Source organism: Cyprinodon tularosa, unplaced genomic scaffold (genome assembly GCF_016077235.1).
Source record: "Cyprinodon tularosa strain WSP-4 unplaced genomic scaffold, ASM1607723v1 ctg276, whole genome shotgun sequence".
Taxonomy (NCBI): domain Eukaryota; kingdom Metazoa; phylum Chordata; class Actinopteri; order Cyprinodontiformes; family Cyprinodontidae; genus Cyprinodon; species Cyprinodon tularosa.
The window spans coordinates 369,978-393,488 of record NW_024038981.1 but is presented as its reverse complement, the minus strand read 5'-3'; the positions used below and the strand labels follow the sequence as shown (position 1 = coordinate 393,488).

General features: G+C 38.2%; 1 protein-coding gene across 1 annotated transcript in view; it reads left to right on the top strand.

Moving 5' to 3' along the window:
* Nucleotides 1-23,511, top strand: part of LOC119786638 (meiosis 1 associated protein) — a 158,192-nt gene that overhangs the window by 122,867 nt on the left and 11,814 nt on the right. Inside the window, exons 6-13 of the mRNA XM_038290132.1 lie at nt 5,061-5,210; nt 5,289-5,454; nt 10,348-10,489; nt 12,322-12,385; nt 12,490-12,632; nt 12,834-12,946; nt 15,241-15,322; nt 17,240-17,433. Coding sequence (XP_038146060.1) covers nt 5,061-5,210; nt 5,289-5,454; nt 10,348-10,489; nt 12,322-12,385; nt 12,490-12,632; nt 12,834-12,946; nt 15,241-15,322; nt 17,240-17,433 — 1,054 coding nt within the window. The remainder of the gene's footprint in view (nt 1-5,060; nt 5,211-5,288; nt 5,455-10,347; nt 10,490-12,321; nt 12,386-12,489; nt 12,633-12,833; nt 12,947-15,240; nt 15,323-17,239; nt 17,434-23,511) is intronic.

The following is a 23,511-nucleotide window of genomic DNA, read 5'->3' as shown; positions in this document are numbered from 1 at the left end:
TGTCTTCAATTCCAGTCCCAAACATTTTTAGATATTCCTTTGAAATGGCTGCATTACCTCCACAGTATGGAGAAAAAATCTCCAATCCTGCTAGCGATCTTACTCTTTGATTCTAAACTCTTATATTCTGAAATCACTTGACCAACAACACCAAAGGCACTCAGGTGATCTCCTTTCACTCATTGTCTCAATGCGGTACGAACTACAGGAACTCAGAGGGACAATCCTGGTGTCTGAGGGCCATTGTCCCTCCATGTTAAGAATGTGTCCGTGCTCCAACACATCTGAAGAGACTATGAGACCTATCTCAACAGACCCATGCCCTTTGTGAGGCACGTGCTAGCAACCATTTCACGTGATTAAAGGATTTCCCACTGAACTAGCTCGACAGTTGTTGTTTTAAATCAGTCGCCTTAGTGCAGGTAGATATATATAAACTCTTCTTCTATACTATATGTTTTCAATTAGCTGTCATTTTATTTATAAAGTGCCAACTCATGACACGTTATCTCAAGACACTTTACAATTCAACCAGATCATACAGTCAGGTTCGTTCAAAGTTTTCTATCTAAAAAAAAGCAGTTGATTGCATCGACTCATTAACTCAAACGCAATCTCTCACACTAAGCATGCTTGTAGGGACAGTGGAGAGGAAAAAACTCCTTGTCAACAGGAAGAAACCTCCAGCAGAACCAGGCTAAATGTGAGCGGCCATCTGCCGAGGCCAACTGGGGTTCATAGAGAGGGAAGCAAACATAGAAAAGAAGCAAAAATAGCTCCCCAGGAAACACACAGCAAGGCAGATGAGTTCCAAGCCAGCTCCCATGTCAGAGGATGGAGAGAGCACATCCAGTTAGTCACAGTTAGAGAAACAGGACTACACTGAAAAACAGGCAGATCTCGAACACAGCTGATATTTCTCTCCAGAATGGTGTCACAGCCAGATTCATTTCCATTTTGATTTTTTTTTTTATGAATTCCTATTACATGGCTTAAAGGAATAGTACACCCAAAACATGATTAGCCTTCATTTTCTACTCACCCCCATGCTGAACAACACTCTGGAGTACATTTTTGATATCTCAAATGCATCTGGAGATCTGGGAGGCTTCTTGCTGTCTGCTGACATTCAAATAATGGAGGTCCATAACGCCCGAGGCAGAAAGGTCTATAAAAGTCCACAAAAAACGTGTCAATATTCCTCCATACTGCTCGTCCAATGTATTCCAAGTTTCCTGAGTGGGTAGCATCCAGAATTTACTCGAAACGAAGTAATTTAGAATGTTTTTAGAGCATAAACAGTAGTGTATAGGATTTCCTGAAAGCGCGCACATGCGCGATCCCGACGCTACGGAAGCCGGCAGACCAAACCAGCGCATTCAGCTCGGCAAAGAACTCATGCTCTTCCTCAACACTGAAGTCCTCAGACATTTTTCTTTCGTTGTTTCTTTCTTTGCACAAGTAAACGGCACATTTCTTCTTCTATGCTTGCATTATTGGAAGAGCAGACGCTGAATGCGCACTTTCATCTGGTTTGGTCTGCCGGCTTCCGTAGCGTCGTGATCACGCATGTGCGCGCTTTCAGGAAATCCTATACACTACTGTTTATGCTCTAAAAACATTCTAAATGACTTTGTTTCGAGTAAATTCTGGATGCTACCCACTCAGGACACTTGGAATACATTGGACGAGCAGTATGGAGGAATATTGACACGTTTTTTTGTGGACTTTTATGGACCTTTCTGTCTCGGTCACCATAGACCTCCATTATTTGAATGTCAGCAGACAGCAAGAAGCCTCCCAGATCTCCAGATGCATTTGAGATATCAAAAAAGTACTCCAGAGTGTTGTTCAGCATGGGGGTGAGTAGAAAATGAAGGCTAATCATGTTTTGGGTGTACTATTCCTTTAACATTGTTTCTTAATGAACTGGTTCTCTTAACAGATGTCTTTTTATAGATGACCCAGAGTGAATCAGGAAAAGTCTGCATATCCATGTTCTGAGAAGAACAGAATGCCAAGTTTAAATTTCCAGCATGAGTCTTTGGCTACGTTCACTCTTCAGGCCTTGATGCTCAATTCCGTTTTTTTTTTAATCCGATTAGTAATAATCTGAATAGTGACCACTGTCGGGTATTAATGACATTAAGGTAGGATGGATGCGACCTGGCTGTTCACACACAGGTCGCATTTCAAAAAATCAGATTCGTATCAGATTCAGGACCACATATCCAAGCGGCCTGGGTCGCATCAGAAAAAATTGCATCTGTGTTGTTCAGACAGTCATTAAAAGATCAGATCCAGGTCGCATATGGGCAAAAAAAATCGGATTTAGGTCACTTCAGGCAGCAGTGTAAATGTTGCCTTAAACAAATAAAGGCTGACTAATTAGAACGGTTTTAAATCTTCTCTTAGCCTCTCCGACTTTCACTTAGTGGTCAGTTTCCAACTTTTAGTGATGAATCGGAGGAGAACAATAAAAAATGATGATTCTTTCTCCTCTACCATATTTCTAGATGGAGATCTACTGATGTTGCAAATGAATCAAAATAAGCTAGAAGCTTATGATAGACGGGGAAGTACTTCAGTCTGCTGTAGGAATTTTAACTTACTTAATTTCATCAAAAAGTGGATTGTGTGGATATTTTGTCTCCAACTTATCCTCCCTTCTGCTGACCTCCTGATCCTCTGCTCTCCCTTTAGTCCCATTAGTTATCAGCTGACGGCTCATTAACTTTTAAACAGCAGGCAAACAGGGAGGATGAAAGACATAAGATTAGATAAGATTTGTGTCAAGCCTTTGGTAAAACATAGAGAGAAGAAAGTTTCGAGTTTATGCTTTGAAGTAAGCCGTAACAACAAACAACAGGGTAGTAAATTATGTGAAAAATATGAAAAATAAAGATTTCACACAGATTTCTGCTTGACAACCATCAGATGGTGGAGGTCTTCGTCTGAGGGCAAATATTTCAAATGACAGCCTAAGATGGTTTGGGTCACAGAGATTGTGGTCCAATTGTTGTCACATGTGTTGAATAACGCTGCCATCTAGTGGTGAGATACAAACCATTGCCTAGGCAACACTTCCTCTGTTGAGGGACGAAAGCATAAAAGTTTGAGCACTTTTTTTTCTGATGTAGGATTCTTTGACAACAAAGGTTAGGTATTATCATCTTTCATTAATGGAATATATATTTTTATGGTTTCTTTCTTGTAACCTTTTTAAAGTCATTAATTTATCTTCTTACTTTCTTAGCTGATTAAGTCTCTGAAACTTGGGGCTTTAGCTGCTTATTGCTCAGTAAGTGCCTCACCACTATCACCTCTGTAGTGATAACTTCTTTCTTATCCATGTTTTTGTCTTTTTAGGTTGCTATCTGTTATCTCTGTCTGCTTGTGAGAAGGACTTTAGACATGTTTGCATGGTTGTAGATTAGCAGTACAACATTTAAAAAGCTTCTGTCTTAAGTTCTTGTAATGTTTTAGATCACTCAATCAGACACAAAGAGACAGCAAGCACAAATACAGCAGTTTAAAGCATTTGTTTTTGCTTATTTTAAATTCAAATATTGTTGTTGATTAACTAGGATGGAGCGTATTGTACACCTGTACCAAGCCAGAATTGGCCAAAGGCTCTTTTCATCTTTAGGCCAGTTGTACAGTGACAACCCAGGAAAGGTGGAATCTATTATAAACAATTATTTAAAAAACTGTAGAGACAGCATAAAATTACTCTATTAGATTGTTGCAGTGAAGGTGCATGAGGAAAGCAGAATGATTGTAAGTGAAAAGTATCATGAGGTGCAGATAAATGAAGAAGAAAATGTAAAAATGGCAACAGCAAGATTCCCCTGTTGACAGGTCAGATTACTGATAATCCACCGGTGTAAATATATCTGAAGAAACGCTTTATGGATTTATGTCTATATATGTCTTTGTATATGTATAAACATGGAATTGTTTATATAAAAAAAAAACGCTGACCAACTAAAAGCCCTTTTTAAAGTGGGATAATACTCTTCTCAGGGGATTTTCTGAAGCTTTTCCTTCTTTTGGCACCTTCTTCTGGCTATTGAGATGATGTGACAAGTGAATTTCTCCACTGTGAGATCAATAAAGTCTATGTTATCTTAAAAAAGTTAAATCAAAGAAGATCATTGAGTGGATGGATGAAGGTTTGACTTGGGTTTGATTACCATTGATAACAGCTTATTGAAACCTAAACTATGTTTATTAAAAGAAAAACAAAATATTTTTTTTTTTTTTAATATACTGTATAAATCCAAGGATAATGAGCTCAGTACTCAGTCAGTGCTCCCTATGCATGAATTACTGAATCAGTGCATGGTGGATGAAAGCACGTGGTTCTAATGAGGCATTAAGGAAGAGCAGGCTGCTGCTGGGGTTGGCCTCAGCCATTTGCTTTTCCTTTGGTGTCTAATTTTCCTCCTGATAAAATCCCTTAGAAAGTCTTAGCGATTACATCCGCAGTAACAGTCACTGAACAAGCTTGTAGTACCTTTGGAAGCATAAACAGGTGAGAGATCCTGCTGGAAATTAACTCAGCATCTCCATAAGGCTTGTTAATGAAGAAGCTCTACAGACAGAAGGCAAAGAAATATTTGATCTTTGCCTTTTCTTTTTCTACCAAACTTTATCCCTCCATTAAATTTACAAATACACTTATAGGCAGCACTCAAATGTTGATTACATCTCTCTTGGCAGTCTTCAAAATGTCAAATAGATTCAATAAAGATAAAGGTGCTGCTGCTTGTTTGGGATCATTCAGGAATAAAATTGCTTTCAAACTGATGGGGTGCATTAAAGCTGTGTCTACACAAAAACAACAGGGAGATAATCAGTTTTAGATTAAATCTCTTTGCTGCCAGCAGTATACCTCAAAGACACATTCTGGTCAAAGATTGGAGTTAAAATGGTTGAAAAAGCGGCTGAAGTCCAAAGTGAAAATTGATAAGTTGACTTAAAGTTTGGGAGGAAGTGTGCAGTGTCCTGCAGCATATCAGTCTTTTACTGAGGAGTGTGTGTGTGTTTCCCTGCAGATTCACTGATGTTAGGGACTGAGGTGGACCTGCAGCAGGTGGAGGACAGCGTGTTTGCCATGGAGACCATTTTAAAGATGTGGCTTCAGGAGCAGGGAGGTGACAAAGAGCATCTCCACCTACTGCTTCCTGGCACCACTAATAATCCAGGTCAGATAGATCCAAGATCCGCACAAACCCACATTTATTCACTTGAACAGATTTAAAGACATGCATCGCTCACACTTTTTCCAGTTTGTGTGAAATGTGACATGCTGGAGCGTCTGATAAGCCCCGCCCTCATCCCACTTACCACCAGCCTGGGAGTGAAGACCGAAAGCATCCAAGACTTCCTGCCTGCGGTCCGAGGCCCTGGCAATCAAAGCCCGACTCCACAGAGTCTGAGAGCTGTCAAGTAAGCACATATTGGGGACAACAACTGTCAATAAAAATGTAGGAGTCATAATTGGTTAATATAAGTCCATGAAGGTTAAGAAATTTAAAATGTATTGTGCATTATTGCAACAAACTGATAAGGAGTGCAACAGCTCTATCAGGGATTTTAGGTTCATACTCCTAAATTTTGGATTTTTACTTTTTTTGCAAAGTTGGAACTTTGTAACTTGTATGAACTTCTAAATGCCAGGTTTTGGTTGGTGTTTGTGGACCCAAATGCAGAGGCAGGGAGGCAGACGTGAGTTCTTGCAGATTTAATCAAAGGAAACAGTTTAACAAAGGCAGGAATCCAAAAATCCAACTAAAAATGTAAAGCAAACCAGAACCATGGAGACATCAGGGGAAACTAAACACGAGGAGCCAGGGAGAGATGAGGTATGAAGACAACAACATGAGAAGCCAGCAACAACAAGGAACCAACAAGGAGTGACTGCAGAGGGAGAGTATATGTAGCTGACAGATAAAGGGAGGCCTAACGAGCTGACAAGGAGCAGGTGTGAGGAGACAACGAGGGAGCCAACGGGAAAGGAACACACACACACAAGAGGGCAACAGAGGACAACAACAGAAACACCTGAGAACTAACATAAATCTAGAAACTACAACAAAATAAGAATTAAACCAATAAAACTAGGAAACATGGAGCAAAGTAAAGCACAACATAACCAAAACCATGACACTAAACTTTCGCACAGATTAAACATCTGATTTCACATGTATAAAATAAATACAAATCTGAAATTTGTTCGCCTTTATTGACAAATTTAGACACCCCCACATATGTTTTAATCAACAGTTATCTTACCCAATATGCGTGTGAGCCTCAGCAGTGAACAGACCTGCTCTTTGAATTATAGCATCTGTAATATATTTTACTTCCTCTTGGAGCCATTCTTTAAATTGGATTCATCAAAAATGTAAGTTTTCAGTTAAGTTCAGTTTATTTATATAGCATCATTTCACAACACATGTCAGCTCAAGGCACTTTACAATTCAACCAGATCATACAGTCAGATTGGTTCAAAGTTTTCTGTCAAAGGAAAACTAGATGATCACATCGGCTTATTGACTCCAGAGCAATCCCTTACACTGAGCATGCATGTAGCGACAGAAGAGAGGAAAACTGCCTTTTAACAGGAAGAAACCTCCAGCAAAACCAGGCTCAGTGTGATCGGCAATCTGCCAAGGCCGACTGGGGTTCAAGAAGACAGCAGCAGACAAATTATCTTCTTTTCTAAAAAGCTGATTTCATTTCAACCAGATGCACAAAATAATAAGTTTAGAAATATGTTTAATAGCTATTGTGTAGGTGTAATATGTATCACCTGGGGCGTAGTTGCTGTGGTGACAGCTAATTGCTTAAATGGGTGTGTTCACCTGCATTCCGGAGGACAGTACAATCTGTTGTGAGTGACTATATAAGCTACCAAACAGTATTAAAACACCAACAGCGTATTCTTGGATTCAGAGTGCATTTCTGATTAAGACTGCAGCACATCATACACATACAGGGCCCTATCTCTACCGAGCGACAAGGATTGCTATGGAGTCGCTACATACTGTCTTCATTAAATAGCAAGATTGAGGAAATCTAAGCTTTAGATTTAGGCTTGTCTAATCTCATACTAAAGTAAGAATAGGTGATCACAATGAGATTGTTTGTGACTTAGTTCTACAGATTGGTAAATCCTTGTGGACATACTAAACAGTGCAAAAGTCCTGAACTTGTCCTCATTTTTCATAATTTGCCTCCAAGTAATCCAAATTTAATGCCATTTACTGATGTCTCGACTAATTTTTCCTCCAGTATTTCAAAAACTCTTTTGAATTTTTTGGAAGGACTGTGGCTACTTCATGACCTATTTCTTAGATCTTGAATATTTACCTTAATCATGCACATTTCCACTTTTATATTTATTATTCAGTCTACTTAGTTAGATGGTAACAAGTGGGTGATTGAGTCAGATTGTTTCCAAAACTTTTAATCTTGTTAATATTTCTGATCTGCAATGGTTTCTGTCAAAGGGCTCCAGACAGAACTGGTGGTAAACCAGCAACAGGTTTGTTGATGTCTAAACCCCAAAGCTGAATGACTATGAATTAACATAGGCACATTAGTGACTAAATCTCCTTCATACTGACTGAAGGGTGGCGCGATCTGAAAGAAGAGCTATTTATCTATCTGCTGTCATCTCCTCACCCAAGATCAGATCAGTGGGTAAAGATCCCCCAACAGCTGCTCTCTCCAGAGCCATTTTGAGGCTACTAAGATGTTTCTTGGCTATCAGAGATATGCAGTGCCTCTAATGCTTTCTGGGTCCACTACTGTTCCTAAAACTGCTAAGAAAACTAAACTAAGTTTTTTAATAGTTTTTCTTTTCTTGCACACAACACGAATTCCCCCTTTTCCATATCATCTGCCATGTCCTTGAGCCATTTACCGTCCGTGTGATGAAACCTACCTCCTCTGGCTATGAATGCCTTCATTCTGACTCTATGAAGTGGTGGAATGTTTCTTAGATGGAACTCTGTCTCATATCAGAGGATGCTTTGTCCTGCTCTGGTGTTTGAAACATCTTAAAGCGAGCGCAGTTGAGCGGAACAAAAATCAGTTGGGCTTAAAGAAGTTTTCTTGACTGGCTTGTTTATATCCTCCATATGCTTTACATCCTTTCATCACTATTGTTCTATTTCTGGACCAGCTGGAACACAAGGAAGCAACATAATGAGGCACTTCTTACTGTAAGATGTTTTGGTGAAGTTTTTAATGAATAAATGGAAAATGATTCTGCTAAAATAAAAATAAAAACACCAAGTGACTTGCAAAAAAAAAAAAAATTAAGCTTTAATCACCCATATTTTGATAGCTTCTTGTCTAAATTTGAAAGTCCAATACAGTTTAAATCATCACTATGAAGTCAAGTTACATTTTGTGTTTTCAGTAGTTGTGTTTTAGAAGTTATATAATGTGATGTTTTCAGGCTTTCCCAACTTTTGACATTAATGTAAGCTCCTTTAGCCGTTTTTTCTTTTTTCTCCATTTACATCCCCATTAAATCATCAACATCACTGCTTTGAGAAAAGTATTCCCAGTATAATGCTGTATTGTGTTTGCAGGATGAGCATCAGCATCAAAGATTCAGAAGAAGCGCTAGTAGTCACATGAAATCTTTAGAGCCTGCAATAAGTGTCTGTTTTGCAAGTTATCTACAAATATTAGGACGTGCAAACAGTTTTAGTTTCAACCAAAATGAGCAGATTGCATGTGACCGTCAAGAGTGGTTGTAAGAGAAAAATTATGGTTTAAGTCATGGAAACAGAGGTAGTAATGATAATAATAATAATAAGAAGAAGAAGAAGAAGAAGAAGAAGAAGAAGAAGAAGAAGAAGAAGAAGAAGAAGAAGAAGAAGAAGAAGAAGAAGAAGAAGAAGAAGAAGAAGAAGAAGAACAAGAAGAAGAAGAAGAAGAAGAAGAAGAATGCTTGCTTATCTTAAAACGGGTACAAATGTATAAAACATAATTGTGCATAAAAATCTTTGCACACACTGTCTGCTGAACTGCGAACACAAATCATTTTACTTCTTTTTTAAGACCGGCTCTGCACGTACAAACATATTTACACCTGTTTTAAGACATGCAGACATGAAGATCAGCCCCAAAGTGTTTTAAATTAGACAAATGAGAATTTCGCTGCACTTCACTTTGGTGTGTAGTACTATAAATATAATCCGAATCCACATCATACAGAAGAGAATGATGTGAGAGCAGATTAGTTGTTCCTGTGGAGGAAAGATGTCCAAACAGTGTTTAGTTTGTTACTTCATAGGAGTCTCAATCTTTAAGGGTTTCAGTTTGTGAGTTTCTCTATATCTCTTTTTCTTCCTTCCTGTTTATGCTTCCTAGTTTTTGATGATTTATTTCACTTGTATTTGCAACAGATTCTTTGTTCATTCTTTCCTGTTTTGTATTACTCATGTCAGATTTTTTTTTTTTTTACCGTTTCTCTCCATTTCTGTTATCATCTCCCTCCCTCAGCCCCCTGCATTAATTCTCCTTGTGACTAAACACTCCTGAGTCTTTGGCCATTTAAAGAGTGGTACTAATGTAATTAGAAAGGATGACATACTTGTAACCTTAGTCTATTTGTTTCACAAGAACTGCCTCTAAAAGTTTCAACAATCTTCATTTGAATTATTAGTTTTATAATATTTCCTTTTATTATCTTTGTTTCTCATGTAGATGCATTTAGCCATGCAGCTGCTTTGAATACATTTTTAGCCATTTTTTTTCTCAGATGCCAAAAAACACCTGGCTTATGTTTAAGGGCTGATGTCACCAGCACATAAACACACACACACACAAACACACTGTGTCCTTTGTGTCCTCACATCAGAAAGCAGAAAACTAGGTGTTTAGAGACCTGTTTGCTTCTGTTAACCACTCTCCTGATTTGCATGGATTTTGCATTTCAGCAGAGCTACAGTTAGAGCCGACATGAGCCTGTGTCCAGGAACAAAAAGGTGCTTTACATAAATGAGTCACAGTTTTTGGCTCATATATTTAAGTAATGATGTCATCATATCTGGCTTAGCTCCCATCACAGGCATTTTGAAGTTGTAGTCACCAAACCTTTTCGTTGGATGGTTCAAGATGGTGCAGCAGAGCAGGCAACCAATAAATGATGCAACCATGGCTCCTTAACCAATCATGGGAACATTTCTGCATTTCTTTTTCCCCTGATCCCTTTCTGCACATTTCCTATTGTAAATAAAATCCACTACTGCCCCAAAACATCTCAAATAAACAAAAACATGTACTGCTGTTTTATCTTTTATGCTGTGTGTTTTGAAGGGTGCTGCATGCAGACGGAGTGTGTGAGAGTGTGCTGTACGGGCTGCCGCTGGTGATCCGACCCACAATCTCCTGGCAGCTGGACTGGGACGAGATGGAGGCCAACAACAGCCTGTTTCATGCTCTCTGCCAGACCCTCAGGGTGTGTAAACCATTTAACACATTCCCTTTCTTACAGTTGTATTAAAGGTTTGAGCAAAGCTTTCATGTCTAGGTGCACTTATTGATGTGGGTTTTTTTTTTTTAGATTGTATAAGGTAATTTTAGGGGGAGATATGGCCCCCTAAAATTACTCCAACAGCGAAGCCATTTTTTTTTCTCTAGTTATCTGAAGCTGTTTGGGTTTGATAACAGATGTTGTTTAAGAACCTCATGTGACTGCTGAAAAGCTGCCTACTCTTACAGAAAAGGAGAAGTTGCTCTTAAGACTAAAAGCTGAGAAGGAAACTGAAAGTGTAACATATCATGGGAAAACAGCTGTAGACCACTGGTGATGTCACTAGGTTTCAGGGTCAAAGCTGTTCAAAAAAACAAGGACTTTCTACTTTTATTATCCTGGTCCAACAGTGGCTTCCTTAAGGATCTGGTGTTTAATTGGAAAAATCTGCTACCTTCTAAGCTCTTTGATTGATCTGGAACTAAACATTCTTCACAGTGGGTTAACGGCCTCCTGTGATGGTCTACCACCATTTAAGCAACTGGATTATAGCAGATTTAGAATCTCTTCAGCCTGAAAAGAAGCATGACACTACTGAGCCATCAGGATACTGGATCTAAAGGGCTGTGAAAAAAACTATTGTCATTTTTCATACAATTTCAAATGTAGTTTTCAAACTGTTTTGATTTATTAAAGGAAGCCATGTGGTCCTGTGTGAAATCAAAACCCCTCCTTGTCAATATGTTTTTTTGGGTAACTGTTGTGGGCTGGATACTTTGGAAAGGTTCCCTACTGTTCCATGTGTTCTCCTTTTATAGATAATGACTTTCAGGATGGATCACTGGAGTGCCAAAGCTTCAGAAATACCTTAGAAATTATTTCCAGACTTAGAAATGTCTATGATTTTCTTCCTCATCTGCTTCTGAATACGTTAAGATCAAGGCTCAATGTGTAATCTTAGGATCTAGGACTAATCGCGACTGTGTCTGGCTGCTGAAAATGAACTCAGCTTTCTAAACGAAAATTTTACAGGTAATTCATTGTTTGAAATGTGATTTAGTTCTGAAACACTCAAACTACTTTTATTGATAAAACATGGAGACAGTCTGTTTTTTCTGTATTTTTTCAGGTATCTTTTTATCGTTTTTAAAAACTATTTAGATAACAATTTGAAGCATTGAAGTATTACAATAAAACAAAAGCTAAAAAGAAATTTTCCATCCTTGTTTTTATTTTCTCCTCATCGCTAAACAATGAGGAGGTTTCTCTTTTAAAGCTTGACAGGTTTTTTTTGTTTATAATGTATCTAAGGCCTATCTCCTAAAAAACAGCATCTATGTACAATTTGGAGATGTGGGCGCTTCTCAGAGCCTTAAATTACAAAAAATGGAAGGTATAACAGATGTTATATGAAAGGCGGCTAAACATGGTTTGTGTTTTGTTTCACAGTCAAAAGATTCTTTATTTCAGCCGCTACCTTTTTGTTACCTGCAGGATCTTCAAATTTCTAAACTTAAAAAAAATAATTGTGAAATTTAACCTCCATGAAAGCCTCAGATGATTTTTTTCAGGGCATAGTCCTTCATTTTTCAGCAGAAATAAAGGAATCGACCTTGTTGTTGCAGTAGGTTTTGAGAGATCTCTGCTAATCCAGTGTTGAAACTAATTAAACTTTTGTTTGGTTTCGCTGTTACTGTATGTCTCAGTCTGCCAAAATAATTTTAAATGGCATGTTACTGCTCTCTCAAGTTCTCCATATCTCCCTGTATGCACTAAAAGCCATTTTCTGATCTAGTATCTCTTCTCTCTGACATCAGAGTCAAGACTTGTTCCTCTTGCTGAAGGCGGAACCTGATAAAAGGTCCATAGCCGGAGGCTCAGGTCAGAGTACAAAAAAAAAAACATATCGCAGAAAAAGAAGTCCACAATTTGTCAGTCCATCTGTGTTTTTGCATTCACATCCTCTGATCGAACCTTTTTCACAGGTGTATATTCCCACTACATCCTCCAGCCGTCTCCATATTTCTCCCTCCTCCTTAAACCCGTCGCCTCCAGAGAGCTGCTGCTGCCTTGCTCACTGCCCGGCTCAAACCAGGACTCAACACCTGATTCCCTGCAGACTATACAGGTTCAATACACTTTAAATACTTTACAGTTTACTTTACAGTTTTGGATGGATATAATGCTGGTTCTATTATTTTATTGTTCTATTATTTGTTGTGCTTGTTTCTATACTAGGTATTACTTCAATGTTTATTTTTGCTGGTTAGCTTTTTCTGACTCACATGAGTGCGTTATGTGAGGTGATTGTGTTTTCTGTGTGTCTCAGAGTTGTCTCTCTCAGCTTGATAAGGAGTTTGTGTTGAACCCTCTCTTACTGAGCAGTAACCTCTACCAGCAGCTCAGGAGCAGAGGTCTCTCACAGCCACGATACCCCTACAGGTCAGTCGATTTATCCCTCTCAGGATGAAACACCTGAGAAACTACCTTAAATTCACACTAAAAATAAATGGGTAAACACAGCCTTTAATTCAGGGATATATGTCATGTAACTGGAGTTACAATTAGTGCTCCTCGAAAAATTCCTTTGTTTTTAAATTGAATTCTTAGAAACTTTTACCTGATAATCCCCTGGAGTTTCCCTGGGCTCTTAGAGCAGGCTTACTCTCCTCAAAACAGGTAAAATATCTTGATGCCATTAATATGACACAAATGTCGTTCTTTAATAAGTCAGGGAATTGGTGAAAGGTTGAACCAACTTGCCTTAACTTACTTTTAGATACTGAGAGCAATGATTTAAACCAGGGGTGCGCAAGTCCAGGCCTCAAGAGCTGCTATGAGCTACTATTTTGATGCAACCATTTTTAACACACCTGAATCAAATGAGTGGCACGTTACCATGCCTCTGCTGAGCTAAATGAGGGGGTTGATGCTTTAGATTCAGGTGTGTTAGAGAGGAGATGCATCTAAAAGTTACAGGATGGTAGCTCTTGAGGACTGGACTTGGGCACCCCTGATTTAAACCTTTAAATCAACAACTAAAACTAAGACAAATGAGGCCATTCTCCACATTAGCTATGTGCAAAATCTCCCTGATCCGATCTAAACCTTTGTTGATCAGAAATTCAAAACCCCTTTTGGCAGAAACCTACAATGTGGTCATGTGGTGTCATATGTCTCAGAAATATACGACAAAGAGAATATTCTGTATCACAGAAAAGTGGCCAACATCTCAAAAGTTTCGTTTTACACAATGGAACCATAGATTTGTTGACTCCAGGATTAAAGGAGTCAACAAAATTTTCTTCAGCTCAATCAAAACAAAACTGAAATATTGTTTTTCGAACAAAGGACGTTAATTTAAACGGTAGCGGACTGGTTTAGTATATATACATGTAAAACTAGAAACAAAATTCTAAAAAAAAAACTGTAAAAGTGTTGAAATTGCTGAAAATTCTGATAGAAAATATTTATTTAGCGTGACCATTGACTGTGCTACTCACACATTACTAGTCCAACTTCGTTTTATGCTATTATCATATGTTTTTCTTCTTTTTTAATGAATGTAATTTTCTGTGTTATGCTATTGTATGCAGCACTTCATTTTCTTACAACAAAAATGTGCTATATTAATGGACTTAATAACAACATATACATAAAAAACACCTTATATAAACATGTGCACATAACATACAACTTCCTTGGGCATAAGTACATAAAACATAAACAAAAAACTATGCATAGACACATAAACATATTTTTGGTTCTAATGGAACTCCATAGGATCTGAGTTACTGTATTGGATCAACTGTGAGCTAAAATATCTAACATTCAACTCCAAACTAACTTCATAACTGTCACCATAACGCTCTCGTACTCTTCTGCGTGCCTTCAATTTGACTACCTGTTTTCGCTGCCACATAGAGGCCGTATCTTTTAACTCAGATATTATATTTGTCCAGCTGTCAAATGCATGTAAATAAACAGCCATTTCTTTTCCAAAGACTCAGGGAACCTTGTTAGAGTAGATTGTTAGAGTAGATTGCATCAGCTCGATTTAGGGCTGCAACTAACAATTATTCTGCAAGTCGATGAATCTTTCGATTATCTATTTGATTAATCAATTAATAATCGGATAGCCAAAGGTTCCTTGAAGAAGAATTTTTACGAAATGAAAGCAGGTGAAACTAAAACTTTTCCACTTGAGGTGTTCTGGATAGAGCATATTGAGAGATAAAAAAAAGTTTTTTATCTTTAATGCAAAATGCTTATATATATATTTTTTTTAATCTTGATAGAATTGCTGCTCTAAGTGTGTTGCTCTATCAGCTAAGGGCATGTTTGAGAGTCTCTATACTCCAGTTACCAGTTAATTGATTACTAAAATAGTTGACAATTATTTCAATAATCAATTACTCACGATTAATCAGATTAACTGCCCTAATTCAAATATCAATCAGGTAGGCTCTGTCACAACATAGAAATCCCTGGGTCTCTAAACAGGATCATGATCCAAACATAGGGGGAAAGCAATTGAAACACAAAACTTAAAAATGGTGCAAAAAAGTTTTGAAATATAGCAAAAATGCCTTGAAATATAGCTTAAGATTGTCAAAATTTTACACATAATTGCAATAATTGTGGAAGACACTGTATGTGATGGATGTGCAAGAAATGGACATTAACAGCAAAGTATAACAACCACATGATAAATTTAACATCTCCTTTACTTCCAGGCTGCAGTCGACAGCCACCCACAGAGAGCAGCCTCTGGCAGCAGAAAGCAGCAGGAACGCAGTCAGCCGTCAGCACCGACAGGTATGATAAACAGATGGGTAAAGGTCAGCCGCTGCACCTCGTGGGAATCATAAGATAAATGGAAACATTGTTGGTGAGGCAGTTTATTACTAACCTCTTTTAGGCCATGCTCTGGGTAACTTCCTCTTTACTTTCAGAGTTCCTTATTGGCCCACTAGGTGTCGGTATGGAGTAAACACAGACAGCTTTAAGAAAGATTAAACTAAAATCAAATGCAGTAAAATGTTAATATACTTAAATTTTTTTTAGATTTAGTACCCAGAGATTGAAAACAAAAATGTGACAAAATTAAAGCTTACTCGTATACATACATATTGGCTAGAAGTTAAAAGCCAGACAAACTGCACTTCTGGGATGTTGCTGCAAAGATCATAAATCAGATTACATTTAGATCTAAACCTCAAGCGTTATGATAGAAGGTCCTGTTGACTCAGAGTAATTCTGCATGTTTTAAGATCAAAAGCAGATAACTCTGAATCAGTCTTTTGTTTTATATTTTAGGACAGTGACTCATAAATGCCAATTTATCACTCTACCAGACCAAAGGAAAGTTTAGGTAATAGAAAAAAGCAAAAAAAAAAAAGATATTTTCTACGGAAAGAGATTTCTGATCCAGATTTATAAGTGAAATTTCTTAGAAAAGGACTTCAAATATGTTATTATCTCTCTGGTGGACAGTTTTTATGTTGTGTTGTAAAAGATATTCCCAAGCTGTCGCTTTATTTCCTTCTATCAGCAGAGGCTGGCTGTGACCCCAGAGTGTCATAGCTGTAGGCCCTGTGACTCACTGGGCCTGATAAGGCTGCTGACATGCAAATAGTTGGCTTCAATACATGTTCAGGACTTTGATGTCTTGTGTTGCGCCCTTTTGTTAGCTCTGGAGCCAAACTCTGATGTCTTAATATGAAGTTATTTTTATATTTCGTCTTTCTGTTTTTAATCCATTTCTTTTCAGTTAGAAATCTGGTGGATTCAGCTGTGTTTTTTTTGATAAAAACATGTTCTAAGAAAAGATTATTTACTCAATAGGATTATAATGGACGGATAAATGGAGGAATCTCATAAAGTCTCTCCTTTTTTTGGTAATATACTTTGACTAGGCCACTCTAAAACACTGTGGTATTCTTTCCCTGCTTCCTCTTTTAGCTCCATCCGGTATTTATGTGGATCAAAAAGTTCTGTTTAGGTCCGCATGCAGTTTTGCCATGTTTTAACGATGGACTATGACTGTTCTGTGAGATTTGGAACTGCTCGCTAAGGGAATTTAACTTCTTCAGGCAATTAGCTGCGTCGGATTTTATTTAAGGGTGTCAGAGTAACCAAGGGTGAACAGAGATGCATTGAACAACTTTAAGATTGTCATTTTTTAAAGGCCGCTGTCGTGGTGCAGGTTCTAGCTGGGTGGGTGAGGCCTCTCTGACAATGTTTCCTCTGACTTCCTCCTCCTCAATGAGCCGCTCTCATTTCAAATCGGGGTCACGCTCTGATCTCTGCGTGACTCTTTGTTTTAGATCAGCTCTCTCCAATTCCAGTTGAGAGGCCTGGCGTTCCCTGTCTGTGGTAGCTGTGTTAGCTGCTCAGCTTATAATCAAGTTCAAAAGGGACGCTGATGACCCCCTGGTTTGAATGCTGTGTGTCTTTAACATGGAAAATACGGAGAAAGTAGCTCCTGATGAGCTGGAATCAGAAACAGCTGTTTTAGGATTTTTCATAGGTTTCATTGTCAGAAATGGAAGAACAATCACAATCTGCAGTTCAGATGTAATTCAATTTCAATTCAGTTATGCTTTTATCACTCTCAGTTGGGTGTTAAGTAAATATATATTTATGAAAGTAAAAAAAAAGAGAAAGAAAATGGTTTGTGGACTTAGTTTTCAACACATAAGAGGACACAATGCGTGTGTTGTCTCAATACAGCCTCCAAACCGCCAGCTTGGATCCAGTAGCAGGGTCAGGGCCACTGTGGCTCCTCTGCCCTCCTCCTCCTCCCCGGTACCCCCTCCCTCGAAGGTCTCCCGCCCTGCTCTCAACTTCCTCAGCAGAAACCGCCAGGCCCCTACCCCTCCTCTGCAGGAAGAAGACAGCGACACGAATGACTGTATGAATTTAAAGTAAGAACAATGTACGTGTAGTGGAAGGAAGGAGTCAGAGAGCAATGAATAATCCACTTCAGAGGGAGCTCTCCATGTTAACATAAAAGCTTACTCAGCACAGATATACACGCTGCTTTGGCTAATTGGTCTCGTTGGAAAAACTTGTGAACAGCCAGACGGCTCATAAAGCATTAAATCCCATTGTAAAGATAAATTGCTTTAATTAAAAGCTATAGTTTTCCCGTTAATCTGCTCATAGCCTTTTTCCCCTTTTTTATGTTCCAACCAAAAAAACTTCAATATATGTTTTATTGGGATTTAATGTTACAGAATGATCCTTAGTGGAGCATAATCGTAAAGTGGAAGTTCAGTTTAAAATGGTGAACAAATTTTTTACACAATGAAAACCTGAAAATTTATGAAGTATCCCAGAGTCAGTACTTTGTTGGGCCTCTTTAGGCCTCTACTAGTAGTTCTGATTGCATTTCTAGCTTACCTGGCCTGTTGTAAAGCGAACCTTCATCCTGCTTTCACATTTATCATCCAGGATCCTCCTCTATCTACCTCCTTTCTTTATTCCATCAAACTTATCAATCCCCTCTGCATGTTGCAGCCAACAATATGCTTCACAATAAGTATGGTATGTTCAGGTTGCATTTTTTTTTGTTTATTCTGGTTTTAGTCATATTATTCTGAGATTAAATTAAACTCAGCTAGTGCAGTTACTACCTAGGTGACTTTAAAAAGGCTATTTACTCTGCATTTTATTTGCAGGTATCAGATTAAAAGAGGAATGAAAACCAATGCCTACCAAGCCATTTATCATTTTCATTTCACTTCACAGTTATGTTCTACTTTGTATTAGTTTATCCCGTGAAAGCTTTAAAAAATACACCCAAAGTCTGTAACATCACACAAAGTTAAAGTTACATGGCCTCTTTGAGACTCTTTAATGTTCTATTAATTCTCTTAACAAAAGCATTCTTAGTCAGGTTTGAATTTGACATCTTAGTGTGTGAAGTGGTGAACGTGCCTCAGTGCCACGTGCAGAATGCTGAAGCGGCACGCTTTAGAACTGTGCCCCATAAAAACATGAAATGAGGGGAAACAGCAGGACAATGAGGGCTTCCTCCAGTAATAAGGGGAGGAGGGGGTGGACAAAAGATGGCTAATGTAGGACATTAGAGGCAGATCAAAGCTTCTGGATGTAAAAAAATCACTTCCTGTACTTAATATAGGACCCCCCAAAAGATAAGAGTAAACACATCAGAGACACCATGTGCAGTAATGTGCTCATAAAGCCAAGCCTCAAAAACACACAAGTGCGCGCTTCTTTTTCCCATTTTGCCCTTAGACCCCGGTTTGAACACAGCTCCTCTGTAAAAATGAGCCACAGAGTACAGTAGCAGACAGAGGGGGGGGGGGCTCTCTGGTGGCCCTCATCCCCACAGCTCTCACTCCAAGAGGTTAGAAGGCTTCAAGAACAAAAAAAAGAATAAAATCTCCAGCAGAGATTCCCATCGTAAATATGACATCTTTACAGAGAAGGTAGCACATTTCTTTAGTGTTTTCACAGGTCAAGAGGTTATTTTGTTTCCCCTTTTAGCTTAAATTTGCACACATTTAGAGAATGATTAATGTTCTTACGCAGATCCTGGTCCGTTAGATGTGTCTGTCGTCACTCTCTTTAATTTATTCCTCACTAAGGAGCTGCATCATCCTTACACACAGACGCTCACTCAGACTTAATCAGGATCCCGCCATTCCGCCCCCTTGCTGAACCTTATAGGACCAGTGAATGACTTATATGACACTGCAGCTCAAAACCTCAAACAACAATGAGACTTTTGTTCACAGCGGGTATATGTTCGGAACTTAGAAGGTTTTTACGGTGACATTGTTGCCACCCTGTCACCCTTGTTCTCCTCTGCAGTGTCCTTTCGTTTTACTGACATGCCTGGAGTTTCTCTTTTAATAATTACTTTAAAAAAACAGAGAAGTTGAGTCACAAGTGCAGATTTCAAAAACTTGTTCAGAAAGACAAACAGTGGCGTCTTTATTCCAAGATTGGGTCAAAAGGTTGGAGCTAAAGGTTCCTCCATTTGATCCAATCACTGTGATGCATACTTCACATTAACACTGTAGAAATGTAATTGTTTGCACTTAAAAATGTATTGTTTATCAGTTACATGTTGTTCTTAATGTTTCCATGACATCAATATCCTAAAGTTCATTGATTGCATTGTGTCTAGTGTCTAGTTGCTGTTCTCCATGCGGCTGTGTTGCATTATAGCAGTTCATAAGTTCATCTTTTAATTCCTTAAAATCTTCCAGTTCAGCTGTTCTGTATATTTTAGCAGCAAAGTGTTTTCGCTGTTCTGTATTTATACGCTATACATAACATGTGTTTTTAAATAAAAGCAGTGGGAGCTTTATCTGCTTAAAATTTCTGTGAAATCAAGTGACTGCAGGAGAATCTTTTTACATGTTGTCAAAGATAAACAGGAACTCCCTATGGTGAGAACAAGCAAAGAGAGCATAAAGTTAGAAGTTGAGCTAACAAATATTAAAGAATTAAAGAATAGAGATAAAATTAAGCAGATTAATGAAAGATGGTATCTATGTCCTCCAGCAGCCTAAACCTATAGCAGCATAACTATAGAGATAGCTCAGGATGACCCGAGCCACTATAGGCATTTTAAAAAACGAAAGTTTTAGGACTTATCCTAATAGTAGACAGGGCGTCTGCCTCACAGGCCAAAATTGATTGTTGATTCCACAGGATAGGAACCTGATAGTTTCCTGTTTCCTGGGACGGGGCCGCCTTTTACAGTTGCCTTTTGTATCTCTGCTTCTGTCTCCTTGAACCCCAGTCGGCCTCAGCAGATGGCCGCTCACACTGAGCCTGGTTCTACTGGAGGTTTCTTCCTGTTAAAAGGGAGTTTTTCCTCTCCACTGTCGCTACAAGCATGCTTAGTGTGAAGGATTGCATTTGAGTCAATGCAGTCAACTGGTGTTCCTTAGATTGAAAACTTTGAATCAATTTGACTGCATGATCTGGTTGAACTGTAAAGTGCCTTGAGATGACATGTGTAGTGAATTGGAGCTCTAAAAATTAACTAATTGAATTAATTGTACAGCAGTTTTCAGTTATTTCCTTCAGGTCTGGATTTTGACTTGGCCATTCTAACATAGGATATGTTTATTTGAGAACCATTCCACTGTAGATTTTGCTTTATGTTTTGGATCGTTGTCATATTGGAAGATAAATCTCCATCCCAGTCTCAGGTCTTTTGCAGCCTCTAAAATGTTTTCTTCTAGAATAGTCCTGGATTTAGCTCCATCCATCTCCCCATCAGTTTGAACCATCTTTCCTGTCCCTGCAATAGAAAAGCAGGCCCAAACCATGATGGTGCTACCACCATATCTGACAGTGGTGATGGTGTGTTCAGAGTGACGAGCTGGGCTACTTCTTTACAATATACAATTTTTTTATTGTTCCAAAAAAGTTTGATTTTGGTTTCAACTGACCAAAGCACCTTCTTACACATGTTTGCTGTGTCTCCCAGGTGGATTGTGGCAAACTTTAAAAAATACTTTTTATGGCTACCTCTAAAAAATGGCTTTCCTCCATAAAGTCTCCCAGCTCAGCTGTAGATCTCTGCAGTTCATTCAGAGGGATCATGGGCCTCTTGGCTGCATCTCTAATCAGTCTCCTCCTTGTTGGAGCTGAAAGAAGAGGGACAACCAGGTCCTACTAGATTAGCAGTGGTCTAATAGTCCTTCCATTTTAATATTATCGCTTGAACAGGGCTCCTTGAGAGGTTTAAAGCTTGCTAAATCTTTTCGTATCCAAATTTAGCTTTAAACTTCTCCACAATAGTATCTCAGACCTGCCTGGTGCGTTCCTTGTTCCTAGCTTTAAACAGACTTATGAGACTATAAGAGAGCAGGTGCATTTATACAGAAGCTAGATTACAAACAGGTGGATTCTATTTATCATCATCAGTCATTTAGGTAAACAATGAGTCATTCAGAGATCCTCACTGAAATTCTGCAGAGAGTTCTGCACTGAAACGTAAAGGGGACGACACTTTTTGCACGCCCCTTTCTTCAGGTTTTATATTTATTTAAAAGGTTTAAAAATATTCATTAAAATTTGTCTCACTTGATGAATATGTCCCACTTGTTGTTGATTCTGCACAAAAAACTTAAAATTTGAGATCTTTATATTTGAAGCCTGAAATGTGGCAAAAGGTCAAAATGGGGCCAAATACTTTCACAAGCTACTGTATGTATATATCCCATATTCATATTTATATGAATATTAAAAGTGTGTGTGGGGGGGGGGGGGGGGGGCGGGGGGCGGGGGGGGGGGGGCTTTCAGCCTTCTCTGACACCGAGGGAAAAAAAGGACATTTAACCACCTTTTCCCCTACAATACCTACTGACTTCATCTACAGCAGCATTAAACTCCAGGAATTTCAATGGCTGCAAAGAAGTAAACAAATAATATACTGATAACAACAACACCTAATATTGATATAATGTGAATAGAAAAGGACTAAAAAAATAATACATTTTCAAAACCCATTTTAAAAAAAAATAAGATACACTCATATGCATTATGTCTATGTTGCACAACAGCAGCTCATAGAGTGTGAACCATAGGTGAAAAGAGAGAGAGAGAGAGTTGGTCTTTGTCCAGTCTGGTTAAAATTAAACTTACTACTGCATGGCTCTCTCAGATTATCTCAGTATGTCCAATCAGAGAGATTAATGGTCACAAACTGCCGGTCTCTGTGTTTGCGATCTGATATCTGTAAGATGATCTCCTGTTTCTGACGTCTGGAGTAGTTTTTCTTTTGTTTTCATTTGATGACATATGACTCTCTCTTGTTTTTAAATCACTTGAATCATATTGGATAGCATATATAAGTATTTGTCAATATACTCAACTCTGGCCACACATTTCCAGTTGAGTTTAGGTCTGAACAATGATTCTTCAGTTCTAACCCATAAATATGCTTTGATCTATGCTATCCTTATGGAGTTTAGGCTGTATTTTTTGGCTTGTTGTCCTGCTGCGAGGTGCAACTCAACCCTAATCTAATCTCTTACATCTTCTTATGGCAGATTTTATATTTTCTATAGTTGTTTTCTTTCCTGAACGTTACTCTCCATGTCTAAACATTCAGTCTAGATGGACAGACATGTGCAGTGCTCTTAGAGATATATATTTTTTTATAACCAAAATTGCTGTGTTCTCTGGATTTAATACTTTGGATAATACTTTGGATTTATAGTGAAATTAGGTTAACTCTGTTTACTAATCAGGTGACTTCTAAGGGCAAATAATCCCACTGATTTCTATGTCTGGGTGAAGAGGACAAGGAGGCTAAATAACGAAGCCCAGAACACTTTGTTTAAATTTGAATACAAATAAAATCTTTAAAAATCACCTCATTTTTTAATTAAAAAAAAAAGTTAAATATTTTGGACAATGTGAATGACAAGAAACGGTGTAAAATAAGTCAGGAAGAGGTTGCAGGTGTTTTTATTTCACCAAATCTCCCTTCTCTGTATCTTCTTATTCCAAAAATCCAGAATATTCTCAAAACTTGCATACAACATAACATACATTTTTGTATATATATATTTTTTTGTCTTTTAACATGGTCGGCATTATTTGCTGGGAATTGTTTACAGCCTTTCACGGTATCAGCATTGTCACATTTGAAAGCAGCAGCAGGTGAAGCTGAATCTATGCAGACTGATAACACATCACTTTGGACAGAGAGCTGAACTCCTCAGATGTGCTTTAAATGTTCATACCAACGTAATAATCACACTGTTCATCTTTTTTTAAGCTTTTTTTGCACTTCCTTTACAAAGAAATAACACCAACACAATCATCTGTAAATATATACATTTTTTACTTTTCTGTTTCCATCGTAAAAAAAACAAAAATAACCTTCTATATTCAAACTGTCTAAATGTAGTATTTTTTTTAGCTCCTCTACATCTTTGCAGAGATAATATTAGGTGTGTGACTTCCTGCTTTATTCTTAATGTTCCATTTCCTTTTTTGGAGCA